Source organism: Acinonyx jubatus, chromosome D3 (genome assembly GCF_027475565.1).
Source record: "Acinonyx jubatus isolate Ajub_Pintada_27869175 chromosome D3, VMU_Ajub_asm_v1.0, whole genome shotgun sequence".
NCBI lineage: Eukaryota > Metazoa > Chordata > Mammalia > Carnivora > Felidae > Acinonyx > Acinonyx jubatus.
The window spans coordinates 18,699,617-18,725,704 of record NC_069392.1 but is presented as its reverse complement, the minus strand read 5'-3'; the positions used below and the strand labels follow the sequence as shown (position 1 = coordinate 18,725,704).

Below are 26,088 nucleotides of genomic sequence, written 5' to 3'. Positions count from 1 at the left end.
TCATAAACCAACACCACTGCCCAGGGTGACAGAGAATGCCAGGGAGGGGTGAAGGGAGATAAAGAAGTCATGTTTGAAAGAAGGTCGCAGGGCACCTGGGTGACTCACTCGGTTAAGCATCTGACTCTTCATATTGGCTCAGGTCATGGTCTCAAGTTCAAGGCCCAAGTCAGGCTTCGTGTTGAGTGGAGAGCCTGCTTGGGATTCTCTCTCTCTCCCTCTCTCTCTCTCTCTCTCTGCCCCTCCCTCACTCACATTCTCTCTCTCTCAAAATAAATTAATAAACATTTAAAAAACGAAGAAGAAAAGAAAGAAGATCTCTTCATTTATTTGACACAAGGATGGGGAGGAAGAAGACTTGTGAGGCCACAGGCATATCTGCATGAAGGGGTGCCAGAAGCTGGTATCCACTAGGCCCTTCCTCTGCCAGGAGGCCTCTCTGGAAGGGGCAGAAAGCTCACAGATGTCCTAGATGCCCTCTGTGTCAATCATAGAAAAGTCATGACTGTCCCTTTCTTGCCAATCTGCCAGGGCTCCAGGGGGAAAAATCGGATAATTATCCTTCAAGAGATAGAAAAAGAAAAAAAAAGATGTCATTAGCTCCTTGGCTAATGCTTCATATTCCAAGACCCCTAGCCAGGCACTCCCACCATGGGTTCCCTGACCAGCCTGCCTTAGCCTAGAGGGCATTTTGGAAGCCTGCTTGATCTCATTAATGATCTCCCCCTGCAGGCCTGTCAGAAGCAGGATGGTGGCTGTCCCTGGACAGACACTCGACGCAGCAGCCTTTATGGTCACTGCATGTTCTGTAAACTCAGAGGGGCAGCCCTCCTGCTTTCAAACTCCAGGCCCCCTGGGGGCATGTGCAGTGCCCCAGACACCTTTGTTTTCTCAAAGGCTAGCTCAAAACCAGTCATAGGGTGACCCCCCCCCGCCATGTCTATGGAGTGAATAAACATGCCCCTCTCATAGAAGTGATGGGAAGTTCCTGATGAAGAGCAGGATACTTGGGATAGTCTAAGGGGTAGTAGGGGAAGGATTGTGTGTGACAGCTTTAGTTTTCCCATCTGCAAACCTCATGGGGATGGCATGTCCGCACAAGGCGATGTGAACAGAGGGGTAGGGCTTGCGTGGATCCAACGGGATCATGTATACAAGGTAGCTATAGATAAGCTGGCACATGGTAGGCATTCATATGTTACGTATTGTTGTTACAATTATTATCTCACCCCAGCTTGAGGACCAGGTCTGAGCACTCCCAGGAGTGACTATTCCTCACCAGCCTTCCTGGGCTAACAAAGGATCCATTCTGGAAGGTTCTTTCAAGCTTCCCATGCTCTTAGTTCCTCATAGGCATGGGCTTGGTGCAGGAATATTTTTCACCCAGGAAGAAACTTTAGCCCTGCCACAGAATCCCATGTTTGGGGGCTGTATGTTCTTCTTGGATGATCATTTAATACATGCCCCTCTATTCACAGAAAAAAGGCTACAAACCAGAGATGGTTCACTTTCAGGTTTGTCAGGCATCCCCCAGCTGCCCAGGTCTCCAGACATCCAAGCCAATGTCCTTTCCACTACTCCCTGACCCTCCTGGGAGCCTCACTTGGGACCTAGCTGGGCTACACGGCCAAAGGTCACACAGCCTCAGGACATTCCCAGAATCCCTCCTGACCAGCCTGGAGAAGCTCTCCTATTAAATTACTCTTGGTTTTCTAAGTTGTGGAGAAGACTAAAGGCAGATGATAAATGGTTATAGCTTTGTCAGGTCAATAACATTCTACCCTGCACGGTGCCAAGGGAGATACAGGGCACTGCCATCTCACACGACTCTGGCAACTCCCCCAGGAAGTAAAGGAGAGCCTTCCCACTTCACAGATGGAAACATTGGGGTTGGAGAAGCCACGCCTTGCCCACATGTCAAGGGAACCATGGCATAGCCAGGAATTCATTCAATTCCACTACCATTCTGAGGGTAGACATACCATCCGAGGACCTAGGGCCCTAGGCCCTTCTTGAGCAGGGAGAAGAGTGCATTTTTTACCCCCAGCCTTGCAAGGGGCCTTGGAATGGGATCACTGCCCCCATCTTCTCCCTGCCCCCATCTTCTCCCTGCCCCCACGCACCGATCCTGGCCCAGGCCCATCTCCTTGGTGAGGAACTCGAAGAATCGGGCGCTGTGTCCACGGTTCTCCTCGGCCGTGCCCACCACACCGATGGACGAGATGATCAGCTGCGCGCAGGGATCGGTAGAGCCGTTCACCGCCATGGCCAGACCTGGTCGCAAGGTCACGTTCACGCGCTGCGGAGAACAGGAAAGTTTCGCCTGAAGCTTGTACAGGCCGAGTTGCTCTGAGGACCTGGGAAGGCAAGAGCCTACAAGCGTGGACCCCTGGGGTCAGGGCTAGAGGCTCGGGGCGGGGTCCTTGGAGGTCATGTTGGTTTCAGGGCCAGGGAAGGCAGCAAGGAGCAGACATGAGGGGTGGTGCCGCGGGGTCACAGAGAGAGGGAGGCCGGGGATCCCTGTGACGAGGAGCCCGGGTTGCGGTGAGGGAAGCCGGGACGTGGACAGAGCCCGACCCCTGGTCCACCAGCCTCATCCCGCCCCGTGCTCCCCGGTCCACGCTCACGTCCTCAGGTTTGCTCAGGATGGCTGCAGTGGCCGCGCAGAGCCGCTTCTCCAGTCCGGCGGGCACACGGCCGGCGGGCAAGTTGGTATCCAACTCAACAAACGGCATGTCTGGCGGGAAAGAACTGCACAGGCCACACGAGCAGAGAAAGAACACACAGGGTACAGATCGATGTTCCCGAGGGTCGCGGAATAGACAGCAGCGGCGGGGCGCCACGGCAACCAGGCTCCTTATTGGCTGGGCAGACACGCAGGGCCCCGGGATTGGCTGCATAGTCCACACCCCGCCTCTGCTGGCGCAGATTTCCGGAAGTCCTAGGCAGGCGGGGACGAGTGGAGCTCGTGACCCTCCCCCAAAGACACTGGCTGAGCCATGGCCCCACCCACCGTGTCCCAGGCTCTGCTGGCTCCAGCCACATTGGCCAGGGGTTTTCTGGCTCACTGGGCTTTTAGGTGCTGCAGTCCTCTGCTTCTTAATCCATTTTTAGTTTGTTAACCTTGAAAATAAAATAGCCCGTTATTTTACCTGTAAAAATGGGTTTATTCGGGGGGAAATTTTTTATTTGTTCGAGGATAGCAGAAAGGTGCAATTTGGGACATGCAGCCTGAGGCAAAACCATAGGAAAATCCAGCCAACAAAGAAGAGAAACGTTTTTTTTGTTTGTTTTGGTTTGGTTTGGTTTTGGTTTTTTACAGAGAAAAGGGAAGAATTGGGAAGGACTGTTAAAAACAAAAAAGTACGTGGGAATAAACTGGGAGTTAAAAGTGCAATGGCTTTTCAGTAGCAGAGCTGTGACAATCTCATTGGCTGGACTGTTTCCGGGCAGCTGGGAGAAGGGGTCTAAAATGATGGGCTACTGTGTGCAACCAGAAGGGGGTGCCCTGGAGGGGTGGGCAATGCAAAGTTCAATGATTCATACTTTAGCCTCAGAGCAGTAAGGCACCACCAGAAGTTTCAAACACACGGGGGACAAATATGTGTTTACTAAAGCTCTTTCCAGGGGTCACATGAAGCCAGGGTGGAAGGGGCAGGAGTGGAGTGAGGAGACAGACAAAAGGAGGAATGAAGATCTCATGCATGGAGGGAACTAAGGGCCAGAGGCTGGACAGCAGGCCTTGCTCATAGCCTAGGAGGGGCGATTCCATGTCTTCTTCCAACAACAGAGTCTCCATCATCTCTGCAGGCCTGGTCCTCCACTCACTGCAACAAAACCTGCACCGAGGGCTTCAGCTTCTCCTTTATGGCACTGTCTGCTGGAGGCAAGTCCTTGGCCTTCATGACAACTGCATGTGCCTCCTGAAAGAGGTCCTTTCCCACGGCGGCCTCCACGCGTTGGCGCCATGCAGCCAGCTTGGGTCGGCTTTTGAAGACTTGGCAGCCAGCACTGACAGGCTATGGGAAGAGGGAGCCAGGTGGAGTGGCTACACATGGACAAGCACGAGGCAGCATGACCTGGTTGAGGGATTCCCCTGGGTGGATTTTCCCTCCTCTGCCACATATGGAATAGGCTGGAGGTTCTCTCCCAGGAGACACTAGGAAGCTTCTCAATATCACTGCAGGATAGGGTCTTGAACCCCATTTTACAGATGAGAACACTGAGGCTCAGAGAGGGAAGTGACTTGCCCAGGGCCGCACAGTCAGAAAGGGCAATGTGAGCTGGTATGTTGGCACCCTCCCAGGACACCCCACTGCCCAGTGGACCACCCTCCCCCATGGCACTCACATGCATCAGCTCCGTGATGGCCACCAAGTCAGCCACTGAGATGTGGGGTCCAGCAAGAAAGTCTTGGTCCTTTAGGAATTTGTCCTCAAGCAGCTGCAGGCACCTTTCCAGCTCAGCCAGAGTAGATGCCAATGTCTCAGGGGGCACCTGTTCGCCCAGGAACACTGGGAACATCATCTGGTGGGTGGGCAGGCAGAGAAAGGGCTCAGGGTCTGCCCAAAGTGCAGGGCCGGTTCCTGCTCTCATCCAATCTATCACCAGGCCTTCAAATTTCTCCTCACACTCACCCACTCCATCCACCCACGGCCACCACCAGCCCAGGCCTCATCTCCTACTCCAACATGGACAGCCTCCACCACTCCCTAGGTCCTCCTGAAGGGCAGCCGGGGGTGGGGGGGTGGGGGGGAGGGCGCAGAACGGGGATATTCTGCAATCCCAGTTTGCCCATATCACCCCCTGCATAAAGCCTTCCATGGCTCCCCACTACCCTCACCATGAAAGCCTACACCAGGCGCCTCCTCAGCACCACAGTCACCCTCTCCCCACTCCCCACCTCCTCCACCCCAGGCTTCTCAAATGGGACAACGCATGCAAATCCTTCTGGGATCTGATTAAAGTGCACGTTCCTAATCTGTATGCCTGTGTGGTGCTTGAGACTGTGCATTTCCAAGCTCCCAGGTGGTGCTGATGCTCCTGGTCCCTGGACCACACTTTGAGTAGTGAAGGTCTATATTCACTCTACTTGACTACTCTCCATTCTGCCTTCAAACGCACCAGGCTCCTGCCCCTACCAGCTTGAGGGGGCTCCTCTCTCAGCCCCAAGAGGCTTCAAGGAAGGCATTTCTAAGGTTACAGAAACCTGCGTTTTGCCCAACGACCCTTCAGAACAATGATTCTCTACCTACAGCAGAGTATGAGCATGCCCATCGCATGCTCCCTCACATGCACAGGGCACCCACTGTGTGCTGGGCCCTTTGTGAGTACCCTAAAAATAATAACTCAGGGCACACATTTCAAAAACATCTGTACATCTGATGGGTAAAAATGGTATCTGTGTCCTGCTTAAATGTGCATTTACTTGATTCTTAGGTTAAATGTATTTTCATCCATTTAATGACCATCTCTCTCTGTCCTTCAATTAAATCCCTGCTGGTTTCTTGTGCCCATTTTTCTCCTGTGCCTTTGTTTGATGGCATTCTGAGAGCATCTTAAATAGTAAGAATGTTACTTCTGGGGTGTTTCTTCTGTTAAGCATCCAACTTCAGCTCAGGTCATGATCTCACGGTTTGTGGGTTTGAGCCCCAGGTCAGGCTCTGTGCTGACAGCTCGGAGCCTGGAGCCTGCTCCCAATTCTGTCTCCCTCTCTCTCTGCCCCTCCCCTGCTCATGCTCTGTCTCTCTCTGTCTCTCAAAAATAAATACATGTTAAAAAAAATTTTTTTAAAGAATGTTACTTCTTTCAGGGTACCTGGGTGGCTCAGTCGGTTAAGCGTCCAACTCTTGATTTCAGCTCAGGTCATGATCTCATGGTTGGTGAGATTAAGCCCTGCATCAGGCTCTGCACTGACAACATGGAGCCTGCTTAGGATCCTCTCTCTCCCTCTCTCTCTGCCCCTCCCTTGGTCCTTCTCTTCGCTCTCTCAAAAGAAATAAACTTAAAACATTTTTTTTGAAAAAAAAAAAAAAAAAAGACTGTTACTTCTTTCTAACAAATCCTTGCCAGTTTTTTGCTTATTTTAAGTCTAATTCTTTCCTCTTACACAAAATCATTGTATGTGTACAATCTGTTAGGCTCTTCTTTGAGTTTTTCAGTGTTCTTAGGCTTAGAAATCCTTGAATACCCAGAAATCGGATCAACTTTATTGAGATGTCTCCTCATCTCTGCTTAGTTTAAGATTTTTCATTTAACACTTCCCTACTTGAAAAGTATATGTGTGGTTAGAGGGTTTGACTTTTTTTCTCTCCCAAAAAGCAATGTCTCCAGGCAGTCTGGAGGATACCAAAGGGCATAAAATTGATTCTCACCAGCTCAAGAATCAGAGCACATTGGGCAAAGTCAACTCCCTAGTTCTGCCTCGGTTTCCCCTCTGGGAAACAAGTTGGTTGGACTAGGGAGTCTCTGGGATTCTAGAATTTGGTGTTTTAAGGCCTCGGTTCTGAACAAGATGTTTTAAACAGAAAGCACTGTCCCTTGAGCACCCTAGAAGAGTCCCCGTCCTGCCATAGCTCACCTTCTGCCACATGGCTCGTGTGCAACTATTCCGTAGGGCCGTGTGCTGCCATGCTAGGTACTCGTCCACACGGGCACGGGCCTGCAGGTCCTGAGGGTACCAGTGGTCAGGGACCTCATACTTGCGACACAGATACAACAGGATGGCCACACTGGGGGACACGGAGGGGGCGGGAACATGTACTAGTCACTCTTCAGCCACTCCATAGGGGCCAGCCCACACTGCTCACATCTCCCCAACTCCTCCAGGTGGAGCATTTCACGATCTCCATGGTACAGAGGAGGAATGTGAGGCTCAGAGAGGTTAGGTGACTGCCTTGAATCACACAGTTCTACATTAGGCCATCCTACCATCTGAACTAAGGGCACCAAGTGAAAAACAACATGTCTTACGATTTCAGAAGGAGGGGGGTGGGGAACTCAGAGAAAGCTTCCATGAGGAAGGGGCACCCAACATGGTTCTTGAAGGACAAGAGCAACTCAGATACCACTCCCCACCATATCCAATGCACGGCCACACCAGGAGCAAGGCCAAGTCCTCTGACACTCCCTGGGGTTCAGACAAGGCCTCCCAGGTGAACGGGTCACTGCTTCCCACTGTATCCCATCTCCTCTCTACCTGCCCAAAGCCTCCAGCACCCTCCTCCAGGAAGCCCTCCCTGACCTCCCCCCTCCCTCCTCTCCCTCCACCATGTCTGGCCTGTGCATCATATCTGGCCAGAGCACCATGCCTCCATGGATGTTGGATTATCCAGCGGCCAGATGTTCTGGAGCCAAGTGGAATGTGAATCTGGCTCTACCATGGAGGTACTATGTGGCTTCGGTAAAGGATACCACCATTCAGCTGCCAACCTTGAGGCTGGCCTGGGCTCTCATCTCTTCCACCCACCTCCAGCTCTTCAGCAAACTTAGGTTTGACCTTCAAGGGCATCCAGAACTGACCACTACTTCCCCCTACCCCACCACCTTGGTCTGGGGCCCCAGGACCTCTCTCCTGGATTAGCACAGTACCTTCTCAACCCAGCCAGAGGGATCCTTTAAAACCTAAGTCGGGGGCACCTAGGTGGTTCCGTTGGTTAAGCATGTGACTTTGGCTCGGGTCATGATCTCAGTTTGTGAGTTTGAGTCCCACTTGGGGTGAGCTTCTGTCCCACTTCAGGTGAACTCGACCCCTGCTTCGAGTGAGCACAAGCCTCGCCCTGGGTGAGCTCCAACCCCGCTTCTCTCTCTCCCTCCTCTCTCTCTCTCTCTCTCTGTCTCTGCCCCTCATGGGATTCTCTCTCTCCCTCTCTCTCCACCCTCACTCACTCGCCAACCCCCGCTTTAAAACAACAACAACAACAAAAAACAAGAAACCTAAGTCAGATCTCAGCTTTCCTCTGCTTAAATTCCTCCAACGGTCCCATCTTATCTACAGTAAAAGCCAGTCTTCCTGGCCCCACATGCTACCCTGAGACCTCAGCCCTTGCTTTCTCCCCTTGCTTACCCTAGCCACACTGAATGCCTTGCCTCTTCTACCTGTACCCCAAGCACTGTCTCACCCCATAGCATTTGGCTTTGCTGTTCCCTCCAGCCAGAACACTCTTCCCTACATACCTTGCATCTCTGTTCCTGCAGGTCTCTGCCCAGATGCCTCTTCAAAGGGCCCTTCACTCAACATCCTACTCAAAATCGCACCCACCCTCACTCTTACCCTAGTTATTTCCTCCATGGCACTCATCACCACGGGATGTGTTACACCTTTACAGAGATTATCACTCCCCCCTTCTAGAATATGAGCTTCATGAGGGCAAGGGTTTAGAATTTGTTCACTGCTTTGGCCCTAGGGCCTGGATGTTTCCTGGCCCTGGTGGGTGCCCAGCAAATAGCCACTGAAGCTCTCTGGGTGTTCTCTTGACATCCAGGGCAATAGGACTTGCTCCCAAGATTTGTAGAAGAGTAGCTCTGCAGCTACTCCTCAATATTTTGTGCAAGTCCCTCCCCTCACCCGGCCTCGGTTTCCTCATTTGTACCATGCCAGGGGGGAGTGGAGATGCCATGACTTCAGCAGCCCCTCCCAGCCCCAGGCTCCTCTGCCTGCTGGGGCTGGCACAGACGCTCAGCGCACACAAGCTGTGATCCAAGCCATCAACGGTAGACACCCAAATGGCTGACCGGCCTCACAAGGCCTGTAGCAGCCTGGGGACCTGATACCTCTCAGCCAAGGTGAAGTCCCCATCCTTCAAGGCTGGCACCTTCTTCAGGGGGTTCACCTGGGCAAAAGCGTCGCTGTGGTGCTGACCTGTGGGAGAGACCAGTGAGGCGGGTGAGGAGAACCCTAAGCCCTCTGAGGTCTCTGCCCAACCCCCACCTCAACATCCAGGCACCAGCTCTTTCCAAGGCCCCTATCCAGGCGGAGCAGCGGGAAGGAGAACACTCTGCTGGTCACCAGATCACAGGCCCTGACCTCCCCAGCAGAGGCCCACCCTTCCTGTGTCCACCCCCTTGGAAATCCGGGCCAAGCAGCATCTCAGCTTGGGCAAGGAGAGAGGGCGATTGCCAGCAGCTGTAATCCAGCCCCACCCCCAACCAAGTCCATCCATTTGTCGGACACTCCAGCCTCCTCCCTGGGCTCTAGGCTTGCCCCCTTCAGCCATCTTCCTATGCCGGGTGGGTGACCTGTCCACACCACAAAGCTCCACGCACACCTGCTCCCAGCCCTCAGTCCAGCCTCGTTCTCTCCAGGAGCCTCTGTCCCATTCAGTCACCCAGACTCCACCAGCTTAGCTCTTCTTTCTTTCTGGTGCCAAACCCTCACGGCTCCTTCCCCAGTGGGTGTTCCCAGGTCTGACTCACTTCTGCATTCCTTGAGCTGGGCCAGTGCTGGGAGGTACGACAGTCCCTGTGTGTGGAGTCAGAGCGATTCCACGGAACCAGGCTCCCGCCTGGCCATAGGGCCCTCTTTGCCCTTCTACTGGGTGAAGACAATCACCGCCACCCATTCTCCCTCCGGAAAATGCCTCCGTGCCCAGCCTCCATCCCAAAGAGGGCTAAAAAGGTGGAGCAAGGTGGCAGCATAGCAGTTGGTGTCCCAGGTTGGGGACACCAAAGACAGAAGGTGGGCAGGCTCAGCCAAGAAGGGGTCTCCCTCCTGGCCTGCCCAAGGATAGGCCTACTGTCCGATTACAGCCCTGCCTCCTCCACTGGATCCTGTAAATGTGGAGGGGAGGTAGGCAGGCGAAGGTAGAAGTAAAGAGGGGACGGGCTCCAAGTGGAACAGCCTTCTCTTGCTGACAGATGCAGAAATTCCAGAGATGCGGGCTACCCCAATAAAGAAATGAGAAGACAGTTTCATGGTTTCCTACAAGCCCCGGTGTGGGGGTGTTGGCGCACTCACTCTGGTTCCCCACGCACCCCCCTTCCCGTCCCCCGCGCCCCCCACTGCTCTCTGTCTGCTCTGCTCCCTCTTAACCTGTATTTTGAAAAATGTTTCGTAGTCACTAAGCAAAGATCGGGGCTGTTGAAAAATACACCACCGATAAGTGCTGTCACGGCTTCCGTACTGGAAAGTGACCCTTCCAGTCGCTCTGCGGCGCGCGGCCCGGCGGGGGTCCCTCAGCGCACAGGCGGCCCTGCCCCCAGGGCCTGTCTGCCGGCCCGGCCCACCTTTGAGCAGCTCCACCGTGCGCAACTCGAAGGGGATGCCGTTCTTCTTGGCGAAGATGTAGACGGCGCGGCAGGGCTGGGATATTAAGTCCAGGTAGAGCTCTAGGCCCATGGCGAGAGCGGAGGACCCGACCCCGGGGTCGCGCCTAGGGTACAAGACCGGGAACAGCAACGGCTGGCGGGAACGGCCGAGAGCCCAGCGCAATCCGCAATCCGGGTGAGGAGTTGGGGGGGCGTGTCTGAGCCCCGCCACACCCTCCCCGCCCATTGGATGGCTCCGGAGAACTTTGGACCAATCAGAGACACCCCAGCTCTCCCTCGTTCCCTCACCAGGAATCCCTGTAGCGGTTCTCTTGGTAGCACTGGGAGACTTGGCCTCTGACCCGAGCTTTCGCTGCCAGGTCACACCTCTTCCCCTGACCTCAATATCTACCTGGGGTTGGGGAAATCAAATAACTATGTCCTGGTTTAGGGGTTACAGGGAACGCATTGCAAAGAAGAACACTGCTTTCTGGTGTTGCTGAAAACAGAAGACTGCGCTTCGCTTATCTAGTTAATGTGTATCTAGCGGGCACTCACTTCCCTTATCTAGTTAATGTGTACCTAGGGGTTAGGTCCTGCCGGTACCCATAAATTCCTTGGGTCATGTTATCCCATGGAATATTTTATCCTGCCTTAACTTGTTTTTCTGCGCATTTTCAATTTTTTTTTTCAACGTTTATTTATTTTTGGGACAGAGAGAGACAGAGCATGAACGGGGGAGGGGCAGAGAGAGAGGGAGACACAGAATCGGAAACAGGCTCCAGGCTCTGAGCCATCAGCCCAGAGCCCGACGCGGGGCTCGAACTCACGGACCGCGAGATCGTGACCTGGCTGAAGTCGGACGCTTAACCGACTGCGCCACCCAGGCGCCCCTTCTGCGCGTTTTCTATACGTTCTTCCTGGCACATAGCCCACGGACATATTGCACAATGTTTCCCTAAATGTATGCTCAATAAATACGGGAGCTTGAGAGCAACTCTGGGAGACTTCCCTTAGCCTCCCCCTCACCTCTCCTGACTTGCACGGAGTCTGGAGTAATCCTTTCTGCCGTCCTCAGCTTTGCTGGACGAAGCCAAAAGCCGAACCCACACTGGGACAGTGAGGGATGATAATGGGAACAGGACGTCAAGGACGCTTCCAGCACGGAAGGTCAGTGAATTTAGCAGCGGAAAGGGCTTGGCTGCCTTCCATTGGCCCAAGCCACTTCCTCAGACTGAGACAGGAGGGGCTTCTGATTCCCGGGGAACACAAAGGGAGGCAGAGAAAGGAGGTGCAGTAGCCTCCCCTATGGCCAGTGCTCAGGATGGAGGCTGGGGAGGTTTCTGGACCCCAACTCACTGTGGATGCCAGGCCCACACTACTGGAAAGAATGAGCCACCCCTCCCTAATCCCTGGGGTCATATTCCTTACACTCCAGCTAATCCCTCTAGCAAATGGCAGGAACCCATGGGGCCCACCTAGTGACTTGCAGGGGGACTGAAACTTCCCCAGCTCCTTTGCAGGGCCAAGTCCCTCCAACTGACACCGTGGGGGCTCCTGAGGTCTGTGGCTATGGACCCCCATTCCCTAAGAGAGGCTCTTGGAGTAAGAAAATCCTGCCCCCAAAGCCAAGACTCAGAAAAAGCCCCTTGACAAGAGGATGTTATTTAAGAATAGTTTGGCCTCCCTGATCCCCTAAGTTCCCCATTTATGTAAAACCTATTTCCCCAGGAGAGTGCCTTCACAGCCTAGTGCTGGAGCCCTCTCCAAACTGGAAGGGGCCATGTTCTCCAGTCCCTTCATTGCCCTGCCCTCTTGCACAAATCGCCTTTGGCAGGATTACTATAATATCCAATCTCCCTGCTTCCTCTCTGGCCATCCTCCAGTCCAACCCCCCGCATCCAGCCAGAATATTATTTTAAAATGCAATCTAGTAGGGTGACTGCCTGGCTCAGTCGGTAAAGCATGTGACCCTTAATCTCAGGGTTGTGAGTTGAGGCCCCACACTGGGTGTGGAGCCTACTTAAAATAAAATATAAGTAACTAAGTAAATGAATAAATAAATAAATAAATAAATAAATAAATAAATAAATAAAATGCATTCTCAGCACACTATGCCTGTTTATGGTTTACAAATCATAGGCATGGCCTTTAAGGCCTGCATAATTGATTTCCTGACCAGAAGAGCTGCTATTTGGATTTTCCCCTCCTGACCAATCCTGCAGAACACAGTCAGGACACATGAGCTACAGCACTTGGTGCCAAAGGGCCATATCCTGGGAGGTTGGCCCAGCCAACTGATTGATCACCATGCCTACAGCCACCACATATGGGATGCCTGCTGCCCTCTGTGCTGTCTGACAAATCACTTTCTCCAAGAACTAGAAGATTAGAGGGCATTTGTTCATTTCACTCCTGGAAACCATCATGGAGAAGCTGACCCATAGGGCTTAGGAAAGGGGGTTGTCTTTGGGATAGAGAAGAAGACGAGGGCCAGGACAGAAGGTCAAATAAATCACACATTATTAGAAGCACAGGCTCAGGCTGAGCCCAGGTTTATTTCCTAAACTGAAAATGAAATGCAGTGATTAAAGGAGATAAGATGTGGGTGTTCCATTCTCATTGTGGCTTTCAGGCCGCTGTGGAAGATGGTGTGGGTGTAGGGATCTAACCTGGGGAGCAGAGGGGCAGTGGGACTCAGGCAAGTCACTCCTGCCCTCTGAGCCAACCTCCCATGGGAGATTGGAAATGAAGATGCTTTGCGAACTATCCTGGGCAGAGCAGGTACAAGGCTTCCTGGCTCACCGGATCATGGCCAGCACCGCAGGCATCAGCTTCTGCTTTATGGTGGGGTCTGCAGGTGGAGAGTCCTTGGCCTTCAGGATGACCTCATGGGCCTCCCGGAAGAGATCCTCTCCCACTGCTGCCTCCACACGCCGGTACCATGCAGCCAGCTTGGGTCTACCTTCAAAGACTTGGCAGCCAGCACCCACAGGCTGTAGGGAGAAAGAGAACGGGATGGGGGTGGGTTGGCAAGGTCAAGAATGGCAGCATCTGCCCGGTTTGGGGGCCACATAGCTCCAGAAGAGGTTTCCATAGATAAGCACAGCCGGTGGCAAGACTTCAGCAACTCCCCAGGGCCCTCCCCGCCTAGCAGGCCCACCCTATCCATACAACTCACATGCATCAGCTCTGTGATGGCTACCAGGTCAGCCAGGGAGACATGGGGCCCAATGAGAAAGGCCTTGTTCTGAAGGAACTTGTCCTCAAGCAACTGCAGGGTCACATCCAACTCAGCAAGGGTGGTCGCCAGCATCTCAGGAGATACTGGCTCACCCAGGAAAACAGGGAACATCACCTGGTAGGTGGGGAAGCAAAGCAAAGGGTTAGGGGCCAGCCCAGCCAGCCTCAGGGGCAGGAAGGCATGTGTGCCTCCCCACCCCAGTTTGAGCTGCTTTCTGGCTGCATGCACCTCTCTTCTATAGCCTGGGTAGGCCTGCAGGGAAACTCCCAGAGGACCATCTTTCCCAGAAATATTCCTTCTTCTGTGATCTCTGATGGCTGAACCTCAGGAGCATCCGACAGAAGGACTCAAAGGGGACCTGAACAATGAGTTTTATACTTTGGAAGTAGGTATTAGGCTTGGAAACAATCTATTTTATAACATCTTTCCCCCTGAATATAAAGCCAGTACCTCTTACTGTATAAGTAATTAGGAAGATAAGCTAATAAGATTTCCACTCTGCCACTTATAGAGTGTGTGGACCCAAAACAAAATCCTCAAACACTCTGAACTTCAATTTCCCCGTCTATAATATAGGAATAATAATAGTGCCATGACTCCTCTTGTAAATGGAAAAGTGGGGCCCAGAGAGGCACCGTCACTTGCCTGAAAGGCACAGCCAAGAAAAGACTAAGTCAAGAGTAGAACCAACATTTTCTGAGGGACTAAGGAGGAGGGCCAAGAAAGAGTGGTGTCCAGGATTCCGGGAGGAAGGTGTTTTAGGGGGAAGCCATCAACAGCCTCAAGGTTGGCAGAGCTGTCTGGGAGATACATAGATGGGGATCGTGAGAGGGAGGCTTCATGCTTTGTTTGGTAAGGTCGTTTGGGAGAGCCTGAGATACAGGTAAACAGATACACAGGACTAGGATTGTACACGAGCCCTGGCTTTGGGCTTCAGTTTCCTCTCCCGTACAAGGTAGACAGAATCAACGATCGCCCACTGGTGCCCTGGAGGCCAGTTCTGAGCTGATAACATTGGTCTGGCTACAGAATTTTTAAAAATATGGATCAGTTGCTGACATTTAACATGGGGACATTTCATATGAGAGTCCAGACTTCCAGTTTCTTTTTAATTAAATATTTTTTAATGTTTATTCATTCTTGAGAGAGAGAGACAGATAATGAGCAGGGGAGGGGCAGAGCAAAAGAGGGACACAAAATCTGCAGCAGGCTCCAGGCTCTGTCAGCACAGAGCCCGATGTGGGGCTCGAACCCACGAGCGATGAGATCATGACCCGAGCCGAAGTCAGGCACTTAAACTTAACTGACTGAGCCACCGAGGTGCCCCTCCAGCTTCTTTTGAATGTAAAGGGTGCTGGCCATGGGGTATCCCTGCTCAGTATCTAAGGCTGATGTTCATGGGCTCTCAGTCTGCAGAACCCCACCTAGGCCTCTTCCTTCTATTTATTATCCGCCTCACCCTTGCAAGAGGTTGTGGACTCTCTACATTTCCCTTCTGTTCCAATTTGGTAGATTCAAAATTCTTAGGGTTTTAAAAAGTGGTTTTGTTCCCCTTTATTATTTTTTTTAAGATTTTATTATTTTTTTGAGAACTATAGACCAATTTCCCTGATGAACATGGATGCAAGAATACTCAACAAGATATTAGCCAACCAGCTCCAACAATAAAACATTAAAAAAATTATTCACCACGACCAAGTAGGATTTATACCTGGGATGCAGGGCTAGTTCAATATCCGCAAAACAATTAATGTGATTCATCACATCAATAAAAGAAAGGACAAGAACCATATGATCCTCTCAATAGATGCAGAGAAAGCATTGGACAAAATACAGCATCCTTTCTTGGTAAAAACCCTCAAGAAAGTAGGGGTAGAAGGAGCATACCTCGAGATCATAAAAGCCATACATGAACAACCCAATGCTAATATCATCCTCAATGGGGAAAAACTGAGAGCTTTCCCCCTTAGGTCAGGAACAAGACAGAGATGTCCACTCTCACCACTGTTATTCAACATAGTATTGGAGTCTTAGCCTCTGCAATCAGACAACAAAAGAAATAAAAGGCATCCAAATCGGCCAGGAGGAGGTCAAACTTTCACTCTTCACAGATGACATGATACTCTATATGGAAAACCCAAAAGATTCCAACCAAAAACTGCTAGAATTGATTCATGAATTCAGCAAAGTTGCAGGATATAAAATCAATGCACAGAAATCGGTTGCATTCCTATACACCAACAATGAAGTGACAGAAAGAGAAATCAAGGAATCAATCCCATTTACAGTTGCACAAAAACCATAAAATACCTAGGAATAAATCTAACCAAAGAGATGAAAAATCTATACGCTGAGAACTATAGAAAGCTTTGAAAGAAATTGAAGAAGACACACAAAAAATGGAAAAAGATTCCATGCTCCTGGATAGGAAGAACAAATATTGCTAAAATGTCGATACTACCCAAAGCAATCTACATATTCAATGCAATCCCTATCAAAATAACACCAACATTCTTCATAGAGCTAGAACAAATAATCCTAAAATTTGTATGGAACCAGAAAAGACTCTGAATAGCCAATGCAATCTTGAAAAAGAAAACCAAAGCAAGAGGCATCACAATCCCAGACTTCAAGCTATACTACAAAGCTGTAATCATCAAGATAGTATGATACCAGCACAAGAACAGACACTCTGATCAATGGAATAGAATAGAGAACCCAGAAATGGATCCACAAATATATGGCCAACTAATCTTCGACAAAGCAGGAAAGAATATCCAATGGAATAAAGACAGTCTCTTCAGCAAGTGACGCTGGGAAAACGGGACGGCGACATGCAGAAGAATGAACCTGGACCACTTTCTTACACCATACACAAAAGTAAACTCAAAATGGATCAAAGACCTCAACGTAAGACAGGAAGCCATCAATATCCTTGAGGAGAAAGCAGGCAAAAACCTCTTTGATCTTGGCCGCAGCAACTTCTTACTCAACACATCTCCAGAGGCAAGGGAAACAAAAGCAAAAATGAACTATTGGGACCTCATCAAAATAAAAAGCTTCTGCACAGCAAAGGAAACAATCAGCAAAACTAAAAGGCAACCGACAGAATGGGAGAAGATATTTGCAAACGACATATCAGATAAAGGGTCAGTATCCAAAATCTATAAAGAACTTATCAAACTCAACACCCAAAAAAACAAATAATCCAGTGAAGAAATGGGCAAAAGACATGAATAGACACTTCTCCAAAGAAGACATCCAGATGGCCAACCGACACATGAAAAAATGCTCAACATCACTCATCATCAAGGAAATACAAATCAAAACCACAATGAGATACCACCTCACACCTGTCAGAATGGCTAACATTAACAACTCAGGCAACAACAGATGTTGGCGAGGATGCGGAGAAAGAGAATCTCTTTTGCATTGTTGGTGGGAATGCAAGTTGGTGCAGCCACTCTGGAAAACAGTATGGAGGTTCCTCAAAAAACTAAAAATAGAACTACCCTATGACCCAGCAATTGCACTACTAGGCATTGATCGAAGGGATACAGGTGTGCTGTTTCAAAGGGACACGTGCACCCCCGTGTTTATAGCAGCACTATCAACAATAGCCAAAGTATGGAAAGCGCCCAAATGTTCAACAATGGATGAATGGATAAAGAATGTATATATATGCAATGGAGTATTACTCGGCAATCAAAAAGAATGAAATCTTGCCATTTGCAACTACGTGGATGGAACTGGAGGGTATTATGCTAAGTGAAATTAGTCAGTCACAGAAAGACAAAAATCATATGATTTCACTCACAAGAGGACTTTAAGAGACAAAACAGATGAACATAAGGGAAGGCCAACAAAAATAATATAAAAACAGAGAGGGGGATAAAACAGAAGAGACATAAATATGGAGAATAAACTGAGGTTACTGGAGGGGTTGTGGGGGGGGACGGGCTAAATGGGTAAGGAGCACTAAGGAATCCACTCCTGAAATCATTGTTGCACTATATGCTAACTAATTTGGATGTAAATTTTTAAAAATAAAAAATAAAATTAAAATAAATAATTAATTTTTAAAAAGATTTTATTATTTTTTTAAAGTAATCTCTTCACCCAACATGGGGCGAGATCAAGAGTCACATGCACTGAGCCAGTCAGTGCCCCTGTTCCTCATTAAATATAAAAGACCATAATCGGGTAATAAATACATTCTGATGTATTTATATAATGAATTACTACAGAGTAGGTTAAAAATGGATAAATTAGATCCACCCATGGCAATATAGAAAAATGCACATTGCAGAATGATATGGGGAGCACTTACATAAAACTTTAAACACTCAAAGCAAAACTTTATTTTGTTTATGAGTACACATAAATGTAATAATGTATAAAATCGTGAACTGGAAGGACTCCCACCAGATCCCAGAGCAGGGTGGCTTCTCAGGAAGGCATGAGGGCAACCAAGAAGTTTTTTGGCTTTTGTTTTCTGTTTCTGTGTTACATATGAAATGACAGGAGATAGAACAATAAAGCCAATGACCCATACACTTTAAATGTTTTTTTTTAATGTTTATTTCAGAGAGAGAGACAGACAGAGTGTGAGTGTGTGTGTGTGTGTGTGTGTGTGTGTGTGTGTGTGTGTGTGTGGAGGAGGAGCACAGAGGGGGACAGAGGATCCAAAGTGGGCTCCATGCTGACAGCAGAGAGCCTGATACAGGGCTGGAACTCATGAACCGTGAGATCGTGACCTCAGCCGAAGTTGGATGCTCAACCAACTGAGCCATCCTGGCTCCCCAATGACCCATACACTTTAAAAATGAGGAATCCCATTTCTTATTGGATACCAAAGTCACAAAAACCATAGCTCCCATCATAATAATGGTGGAAAGAAAATAATCTTATTTTTCTTTAAAGCCATCAAAGAATTATAGAACTGTTTAAAATGGAAAATAAAAGAAAGAACAAAAAATAAAAGAAAAAAAGCCAAGGGTGCCTGGACGACTCAGTCAGCTTGAGCATCTGACTCTTGATTTCGACTCAGGTCACAATCCCAGGGTCATGGGATTGAGCTCCATGTCGGGCTCCTCACTGAGCATGGAGCCTGCTTAAGATTCTCTCCCCCCACCCCCCGCCCTCTCGCAATCTCAAAAGGTTCAAGCAAGTTGGGCTCTGCGCTGACAGCACAGAGCCTGCCTGGGATTCTCTGTCTCCCTCTCTCTGCCCCTCCCCTCCTTGCACTCACTGTCCATCTCTCTCTCTCAAAAAATAAATAAATAAACTTTAAAAAAAAAGTTTCCATATGATTAGAGACAAATATCTCCTTCTGGGAAAGAGAACGAATGAGAGATAACAACTATCAGGGAGTAATGGTTACCCGGGCAAAATTAGAAGTAACAATTTAAATGTTGCTTGCAGGAGTATTTCTATTTACCAAGAGCCCTAAAGAATGTTGACCATGAAGAGAGGCATCCTGTGATTGTCCACTAAAAAGTGACCATCACAAGATAATGACCGTGGGACTGAAAGATGTTTCCCTGCTCCCAGCCCCTCACCCTTTGGAAAAGTGCCTTTATAAGCTGTACATGTCGGGCGGGGGGCAGGGGGGGTCGTGGCAACATTCCTCTTTCTTGTTGGCTCCCTTGTGTACAAGCTATCTCTAATAAACTCCGCCTGCTTTCTTTCTCAGTGTTTATTTTTGTGACATTGAGATTCAAGAACTGGACTCAGGGGTCCAGTAGCATCCATCTCCAAACTCATTCATCATCCCAAACTGAAACTCTGTGCCCATTAAACAACTTCCCTTTCCCTCCTCCCCCTGCCTCAAACCCCGTCCCCTGGTAGCCATCTTTCTACTTTCTCATCTTTATGAACTGAAATAGTCTAGAGATCCCACATAAGTGGAATCATACAGGGGCGCCTGGCTGGCTCAGTCAGAGGAGTATGCGACTCTTAATCTTGGGATCATAAGTTCCAGCCTCACGTTGGATATAGAGATTACTAAGAAAAATAAACCTCAAAAAAAAGTGATAAAAAATCTTTAAAAAGATAAAACAAGGGGCACCTGGCTGGCTTAGTCCATGGGGCATGAAACTCTTGATCTCAGGGTTGTGAGTTCAAGCCCCATAGTGGGTATAGACATTACTTAAAAATAAATTTAAAATCTTAAAAAATAGGGGCGCCTGGGTGGCTCAGTCGGTTAAGCGTCCGACTCTCTGTTTCGGCTCAGGTCATGATCTCATGATTCCATGGGTTCGAGCCCCACTTCCAGCTCTGTGCTGACAGCGCAGAGCCTGCTTAGGATTCTCTCTCTCTCTCTCTCTCTCTCTCTCTCTCTCTCTCTCTCTCCCTCTCTTTCTCTGTCCCAGCCCCCTCTCCCCCCCACTCATGCTATCTCTGTCTCTCTGAAAATAAATACATAAACTTAACAAAAAGTTTTTAACCTTAAAAAATAAATATATAAAAGTGGAATCATAGAGTATTTGTCTTTTTCTGTCTGGCTTATTTCACTTAGCATAATGTTTTTAAGGTTTATCCATATGATAACATATTGCATTATTTCCTTCCTTTTTATGGCCGAATAATATTCCTTGGCATGTACATAGCACTTTGTTTATCCATTCATCCATCCATGGACACTGGCGTTTCTCCCACCATCTAGCTACTGTGAATAATGGTGTTGTGAACAACAACAGGGCACCTGTGTAGCTCAGTCGGTTAAATGTCCAACAGTTGATTTCAGCTCAGCTCATGATTGCACAATTCATGAGTTCGAGCCCCACATTGGGCTCCGTGCTGACAGTGCAGAGCCTACTTGGGATATTCTATCTTTCCCTTTCTCTGCCTCTCCTCACCTCAAAATAAATAAATAAACTTAAAAAAAAAAAAAGACATCTGAAACCAGAGATGAACTGAAACTAACTAAAGCTACAACCTAGCCCACCTCCTGATTAGCTGGAAGAAATTAACCTCATACCATGGCTGCCTGATGGAGGAAAATACAAACTCTTTCTAGAGGCATTTAGTATGTACTTCTATCTCTGACTTCTTTTATTTATTTTTGTAAAGTTTGTATTGATTGATTGATTGATTGATTGATTTATCTTTGAGAGAGAGAGCACAGAGGAGAGAGGCAGAGAGAGAGAATCTTAAGCAGGCTTCATGCTCAGCATGGAGCCAAATGTGGGGCTCAATCCCACAACCCAGGGATCGTGACATGAGCTGAAATCAAGAGTCAGATGCTCAACCAATTGAGCCACCCAGGCGTCCCTCTACCTCCTTTCAAACATAATATGTAGCACACAATATTAAATTATGAGACATGCAAAAAAAAGAAGAAAATGTGACCCATAATCAGGAGGATAAAAAACGGCCAATAGAAATAGGTCCACAGGGGACCAAAGTATTAAAATTAACTGACAAATTGGGGCACCTGGGTGGCTCAGTCGGTTGAGCGTCCGACTTCGGCTCAAGTCATGATCTCACTGTTCATGGGTTCGAGCCCCGCGCCGGGCTCTGTGCTGACAGCTCGGAGCCTGGAGCCTGCTTCAGATTCTGTGTCTCCCTCTCTCTCTGTCCCTCCTCTGCTCATGCTCTATCTCCTCTCTCTCTCAAAAACAAATAAACATTCAAAAGAAAAAGTGTTTTAAAAAAATAAAAATAAAAGTAGCTGACCAAGACTTTTAAGTAATGATTATAAATATGCTGAAGAATTTAGAAGAAAATATGGACTAAGCAGGTATACAGATGGTGAATTTCAGCACAGAAATGGAAACTTAAAAAAGAACCTAGTGGAATTTCTAGAACTGAAAAAAAAGTATCTCAAATAAAGACTGTATTACATGGGTTTCATAGCATCGTGGGGGCAACAGAAGAATTAGTGGAGTCAAAGTCAGAGCAGTAGAGACTCTCCAAATGGAAAAGAAGAATGCGATGGTGCTTTAGCCCCTTTGGGGTGATACCCTGACTGACCTCTCCACCCCAGGGCCTCACCTTATGCCACAGGGCCCGGAGACAGCTTCTCCGCAGGGTCGTATGCTGCCATGCCAGGTACTCATCCACACGGGCACAGGCCTGTAGATCCTGGGGGTACCAATGGTCAGCGACTTTATACTTGCGGGTCAGGTAGAGCAGGATGGCCACACTGCAGGGGAGGAAGGACACTGTTCGAGGGGCTTTATACAGAGTCCCTTCTTTAATCTTCCTGACAATGTGCCAAGGCATTTGCCTTATTCTTCAGACAAGGAAGCCATGCTTAGAATAGTGAAGGGACTTGCCCAGGCACAGTTTCAGAAGAGCTGAGAGTCTATCTGAGGCTCATCCTACCACCGGGCAAAAGCCCACAGCAGAATATCCTGCCAAGTGTTCGGAGACAGTTTCTGACCAGAGAGCTTCCTGGAGGAGATACCATCCAAGCTAAGCCTTAAAGAAGCTTAGTTCTTCTTAGCCTGCATCCATTCTCATCATCTGGCATCCAGCCTAGCCTCAGACGGCCTGATTGCTTAAAAAGGCTTTCTTGTCGTCTCTGTTCTCCCTAAAGCATCCTGTAGGAAACACTGGGGGTGCCGCAGGATCATGGAACAGAACAGACAAGGCCTCTGGAGCTTCCTCCTGCCCTGGGTTATGAAGGTGTTGTGACAGGGGTGGACCTAGAGGGCCCCTGAGTATGCATGAATTGTCTCTAAAATAAAGGGGTAGGCCAAGATGGTTCCAGTGAGGTCTGGTAGCAGTTACCTCTCAGCCAAGGTGAAGTCCCCATCTTTCAAGGCAGGCACCTTCTTCAGGGGGTTCACCTGGGCAAAGGCATCGCTGAGGTGTTGGCCTGCAGAGAGCCCATCGTGTTGGGGGAGGGAGTTACCACTGAGGCCTGCATGGCCTGTGCCCACTCCCTCCTATGCCCAGGCCCCAAATTCATGACTTTTCTCCAGCCCCCAGCTGTTCTCCTGCATGGCCTAGGCTGGTGAGGGCCACTTCGGAAGAAACAAGAGACTACTCTGCCAAATGTTGCAAAATGAACCTAGTCAGCCCATGCCAAGTCCCTTTGTGCACAGCCCAAGGTGCAGGATATGATGCTTCAGTTGGGCCTTCGTACGCACCCCACCCATCACCTTTGCACCAACCCCAGCCTCATAAGTTCATATTCAGGGTGCCCCAAGCTTTCAGAGCAGGGTGGCTGTTCACCCTAATGGAGCTCTGACTTCGTACAGTGCCCCTTTCCCTGTGGACTCTAAGGTAAGGTCACCAAATACAGAGAAGTGGCCTCTTCCTGGTATCTGTTTACTTGCAAAGAACTTCTACCAGCTCTTCTGTGTCCCTTTATTCACCCTGTCCTGGCCATTAGGGACGCAGGGGCTGGACCTACCTTTAGGCTCTGCTGGAGCTGGGACAGTCACATTTTTGTCCCCAAAAGGTGCAGCCTAGTGTCCCCGGGGACACAGGCCTCTGCTTGAGCGCATCTGGGTGGTTCCTACTCCTTCAGATGCAGCCAGAGAGAAACTTCTGAACAGCACTTAAGCTCATTGCCATCCTGCTCAACAGTCTTCAGTGGCTCCCTATTACCCCAGGATCAGGTGGAAGTTCCTCAAAGCCGTATATGATTGCCTTCACCCTCTAGCCTCAAACACACCCACCATCCTCCCACTTCCCTCCCTGAGACTGCTCCTTCTTCACCAGACACACCTGCCCTCCTCTCCTAGTGAAACACACTGCTCTCTGCACCCTTTATTTAACAGCCTGGCTGGGATGTTCTCTTGTCCCTATGCCTTCTCCCCTATACTCTGCAGAGGTAACCCCTAGGCAGGACAAGTGGGAAATGCCCTGGAGGGGGGAGAAGATGATGATTCAGGCAGAGGGACAGGCCAGTGCAAAGGCACAAAAGCAGGCAAGGGCCCCACACTCGTGGGGAAGCGATGAAGGGAAAGACTCAGCCAAGGAGAGTTACCCTACTTGCCCACCCAGGAATACCTGGGTCCTGCCTCCCTCTTACCCCCCAAGTTCCAACTGTGTCCTTGGAGCCTCGGGAGCCTGCCAGAGAAACAAATCCTCCTGTTGAGAGTGCAGGGATCACCAAGCCCAGCAGCCTTCCCGGCAGTCTCCCCTCAGGCTCCCAGCACACCCCCAGGGGGACCCCCACCCAGCAGGAACAAGAGAGGCAGAGGACAAGGAAAAGCAGGAGAAGGCAAAGCAGAAGAAGGAGGAAGGGACAGAGGGGGACCCCCAGTGCAGCCTGGACCAATGCATAGAGCAGGGCTGGAAAGTGAGACCCTGGGACAGTGACCGTTGTTGCAGAATTTCAGCAGTTGGGGGCCACCAAGGAGGGACTCGGCTCCGCCCCGGTCTCTGTGCTCAGCCCTCCCCCTGCCCCCATCTCTGTTTTGGAGGTCCTCTATCCCTATGTCCAGGTGTACCCTTTCTTTTTGCTCACGAGGTCTCTCTTTTTCAAGTTCTCCACCCCTCTACTCGGGCTCCGCCGAGCCCCATCGCCTACTCGGTGGGACGGAGCACTGTTTGGGGGATGAATCTCGGATCTCCCTGGCGTCTCACCTTTTCCGGCGATGGCCCCGAGAGGGAGTTGGCTCCGGAGGTCCTTTTAAGCAATATTTGGCCTCCCCGTTCCTCCCCGATCTCTCGATTCCCAAACCCGAGCCTCGGCCCACCTTTGAGCAGCTCCACTGTGTGCATCTCGAAAGGAATGCGGTTCTTCTTGGCAAAGATGTAGATGGCGCGGCAGGGCTGGGACAGCAGGTCCAAGTAAAGCTCCAGGCCCATGGCGGGGCGGAAAGACCCGACTCGTGACCCGAGGGACTCTGCAAACCCCAAGCTGCCGGGGAACTCACACACAGTCCTCGCGGCCACGCCCCACGGCCACCACTCCCCATTGGGCAGCTCCGGGCACCCCGGCGCTTTGATCCAATGGCTGCGCGGCCATGGGCCTGTCTGATAGGTTGGTTAGAGCAGCGCACCGCCCAGCAGGCCAGGTGGTGGCGCGATGGTCATCCCTCGGAGGGTCCTTTGTGACTATCTTATTTCACTTACCATAGTGTCTTCAAGGTTCTTCCGTGCTATTTGTGTCAGAATTTCCTATCGTTCCCATTTTAGAGATGTCGAAATGGAGGCAGAGAGTGATTAAGGACCCAGAAGGTCCGGCTCCAGAGATCTTAGCCCCACACCCCAGAGATCCTGATACTAGCCAATGGCACAGCCTCAGGGCTTATGTCCAGCATTTTGTGGTAACTCACTCTGCTCAGATGGTACTCCCTGTACTTGGGTCTTCCTGCTCCTGCCGGCACAGTGCCTCACATTCCCTGAATTTGTTTCTTCCCTCATTCAAATCATGGGGAGAGATCCAGCAATCCCATTTCTGGACATATATTCAAATGAAATGGAAACAGGATATGAAAGAAATATTTGCGTGCCCACGTTGATGGCAGCATTATTCACAACAGCCAAGATGTGGAAACAACTATTCGAGGGATGAATGGATACAGAACATGAGTACAGACACAATGAAATACTATTCAGCCGCGAGGAAGAAGGAAATCCTGCCATTTGTGACAATCTGAATGAACCTTGAGGGCATTGTGCTGAGTGAGGTAAGTCAGACAGAGAAAGAAAGACAAATATGGTATCACCACACTTCTGTGAAAAATCTAAAAGAAGCCAAACTCACGGAAACTAAGTAGAATAGTGGTTACCAGGGCCTGCGGGTGGGAAAAATGGAAAGATATGTAAGGGTACATACTTGCAACTAGGAGAGAAATAAGTTGTGGAGATCTATCACAACATAATTACTATTAGTCAACAACATTAGTTGTCAACAATATAGTCAACAACTGTATTACAATTTCAAAGTTGCTGAGAAACTAGATCTTAATTGTTCTCCCCACAAAAAAGAAATAATTAGGTGACATAATAGAGGTGTTAGTTCATATATAATATGTAATATATATATGCATATATATATGCAATATATAAATGTATCAAATGTACATATATAATATGTAATATATATATATGCATATATATACACAGTATATAAATGTATCAAATCACCATGTTGCACACCTTAAACTTCCACAGTGCTATAGGTCAATTATATCTCAGTAAGAGATAGGTAGGTAGGTAGGTAGGTAGAGAAAATGGTGGGGAGGCTAGAGCCCTCCAGGGCCCTTGCAAGTTGCCACCCCTAGACACACCTCTGAGTCTTGATCATAGGCCTATTCCTTGCTACCCAGGAATCCCCCTAGAGCCTGCCACCTGGCTGGTCAGATGGTGTCTGTGTCATCTTCTAAAACAAGTCCAACTGAAAAATGCACCTGCAGGAACACGAGGTTTTCTACATAGTAAGGAAGATTTCTGCAAAGAAAGGAAATGTTGGTAATAATGATCTTTAACAGAGAAAAAAGTTTTTTTAATTTTTTTATTTTATTTCATTTTATTTTTTTTAGAGAGAGCACACTCAAGTGGGGGGAGAGCAGCAGAGGGAGAGAGAGAGAGAATCTTAAGCAAGCTCCACACTCCGCGCGGAGCGACATGGGGCTCAATCCATGACCCTGGGATCATGACCTGAGCCGAAATCAAGAGTTAGACGCTCA

At 49.3% G+C, this 26,088-nt stretch overlaps 3 protein-coding genes across 6 annotated transcripts; all 3 read right to left on the bottom strand.

Moving 5' to 3' along the window:
• Positions 1 to 312: 312 nt before the first annotated feature.
• On the bottom strand, positions 313 to 2,851 carry DDT (D-dopachrome tautomerase). The gene is made up of 3 exons (XM_015077615.3): positions 2,628 to 2,851; positions 2,124 to 2,299; positions 313 to 561 (listed from the first exon to the last, which is right to left on the bottom strand). The coding sequence occupies exons 1-3, from the start codon at positions 2,733 to 2,735 to the stop codon at positions 489 to 491; spliced, it is 357 nt and encodes a 118-aa protein (XP_014933101.2). The 5' UTR covers positions 2,736 to 2,851; the 3' UTR covers positions 313 to 488.
• A 728-nt stretch (positions 2,852 to 3,579) lies between these two features.
• On the bottom strand, positions 3,580 to 10,469 carry LOC113592407 (glutathione S-transferase theta-3-like). Of its 3 annotated transcripts, XM_027044101.2 has the most exons (5): positions 10,225 to 10,467; positions 8,773 to 8,860; positions 6,581 to 6,731; positions 4,351 to 4,527; positions 3,580 to 4,019 (listed from the first exon to the last, which is right to left on the bottom strand). In XM_027044101.2, exons 1-5 carry the CDS (start codon positions 10,334 to 10,336, stop codon positions 3,825 to 3,827), a joined length of 723 nt encoding a protein of 240 aa, XP_026899902.1. In that variant the 5' UTR covers positions 10,337 to 10,467; the 3' UTR covers positions 3,580 to 3,824. The 3 variants fall into 3 exon arrangements, with proteins under 3 accessions (XP_026899902.1, XP_053062048.1, XP_026899903.1); XM_053206073.1 differs by lacking the exons at positions 4,351 to 4,527; positions 6,581 to 6,731 and adding an exon at positions 8,104 to 8,111 and having other exon boundaries at positions 3,580 to 4,011; positions 10,225 to 10,469; XM_027044102.2 differs by lacking the exons at positions 4,351 to 4,527; positions 6,581 to 6,731; positions 8,773 to 8,860 and having other exon boundaries at positions 10,225 to 10,469.
• A 2,298-nt stretch (positions 10,470 to 12,767) lies between these two features.
• LOC106979690 (glutathione S-transferase theta-1) lies at positions 12,768 to 24,351 on the bottom strand. Of its 2 annotated transcripts, XM_015077608.3 has the most exons (5): positions 24,151 to 24,351; positions 22,229 to 22,316; positions 21,488 to 21,638; positions 13,427 to 13,603; positions 12,768 to 13,241 (listed from the first exon to the last, which is right to left on the bottom strand). In XM_015077608.3, exons 1-5 carry the CDS (start codon positions 24,260 to 24,262, stop codon positions 13,047 to 13,049), a joined length of 723 nt encoding a protein of 240 aa, XP_014933094.2. In that variant the 5' UTR covers positions 24,263 to 24,351; the 3' UTR covers positions 12,768 to 13,046. The 2 variants fall into 2 exon arrangements, with proteins under 2 accessions (XP_014933094.2, XP_026899905.1); XM_027044104.2 differs by lacking the exon at positions 22,229 to 22,316 and having other exon boundaries at positions 24,151 to 24,305.
• Between the last annotated feature and the right edge of the window lie 1,737 nt (positions 24,352 to 26,088).

Bases quoted from the DNA above. Each gene is read 5' to 3' on its own strand.
- LOC113592407 (XM_027044101.2), bottom strand. From the start codon at position 10,336: ATGGGCCTAGAGCTCTACCTGGACTTAATATCCCAGCCCTGCCGCGCC. The intron at 4,528-6,580 runs GTGAGCTATGGC...CCCACCCACCAG, and splicing joins CACGAGCCATGTGGCAGAAG to ATGATGTTCCCAGTGTTCCT. The intron at 4,020-4,350 runs GTGAGTGCCATG...CTCTTCCCATAG, and splicing joins CCATCACGGAGCTGATGCAT to CCTGTCAGTGCTGGCTGCCA.
- DDT (XM_015077615.3), bottom strand. From the start codon at position 2,735: ATGCCGTTTGTTGAGTTGGATACCAACTTGCCCGCCGGCCGTGTGCCC. The intron at 2,300-2,627 runs GTGAGCGTGGAC...TGTTCTCCGCAG, and splicing joins TCCTGAGCAAACCTGAGGAC to CGCGTGAACGTGACCTTGCG. The intron at 562-2,123 runs GTGCGTGGGGGC...TATCTCTTGAAG, and splicing joins ATGGGCCTGGGCCAGGATCG to GATAATTATCCGATTTTTCC.
- LOC106979690 (XM_015077608.3), bottom strand. From the start codon at position 24,262: ATGGGCCTGGAGCTTTACTTGGACCTGCTGTCCCAGCCCTGCCGCGCC. The intron at 21,639-22,228 runs GTAACTGCTACC...CCTCCCCTGCAG, and splicing joins GACTTCACCTTGGCTGAGAG to TGTGGCCATCCTGCTCTACC. The intron at 13,604-21,487 runs GTGAGGCCCTGG...CCCACCTACCAG, and splicing joins TCCGGGCCCTGTGGCATAAG to GTGATGTTCCCTGTTTTCCT.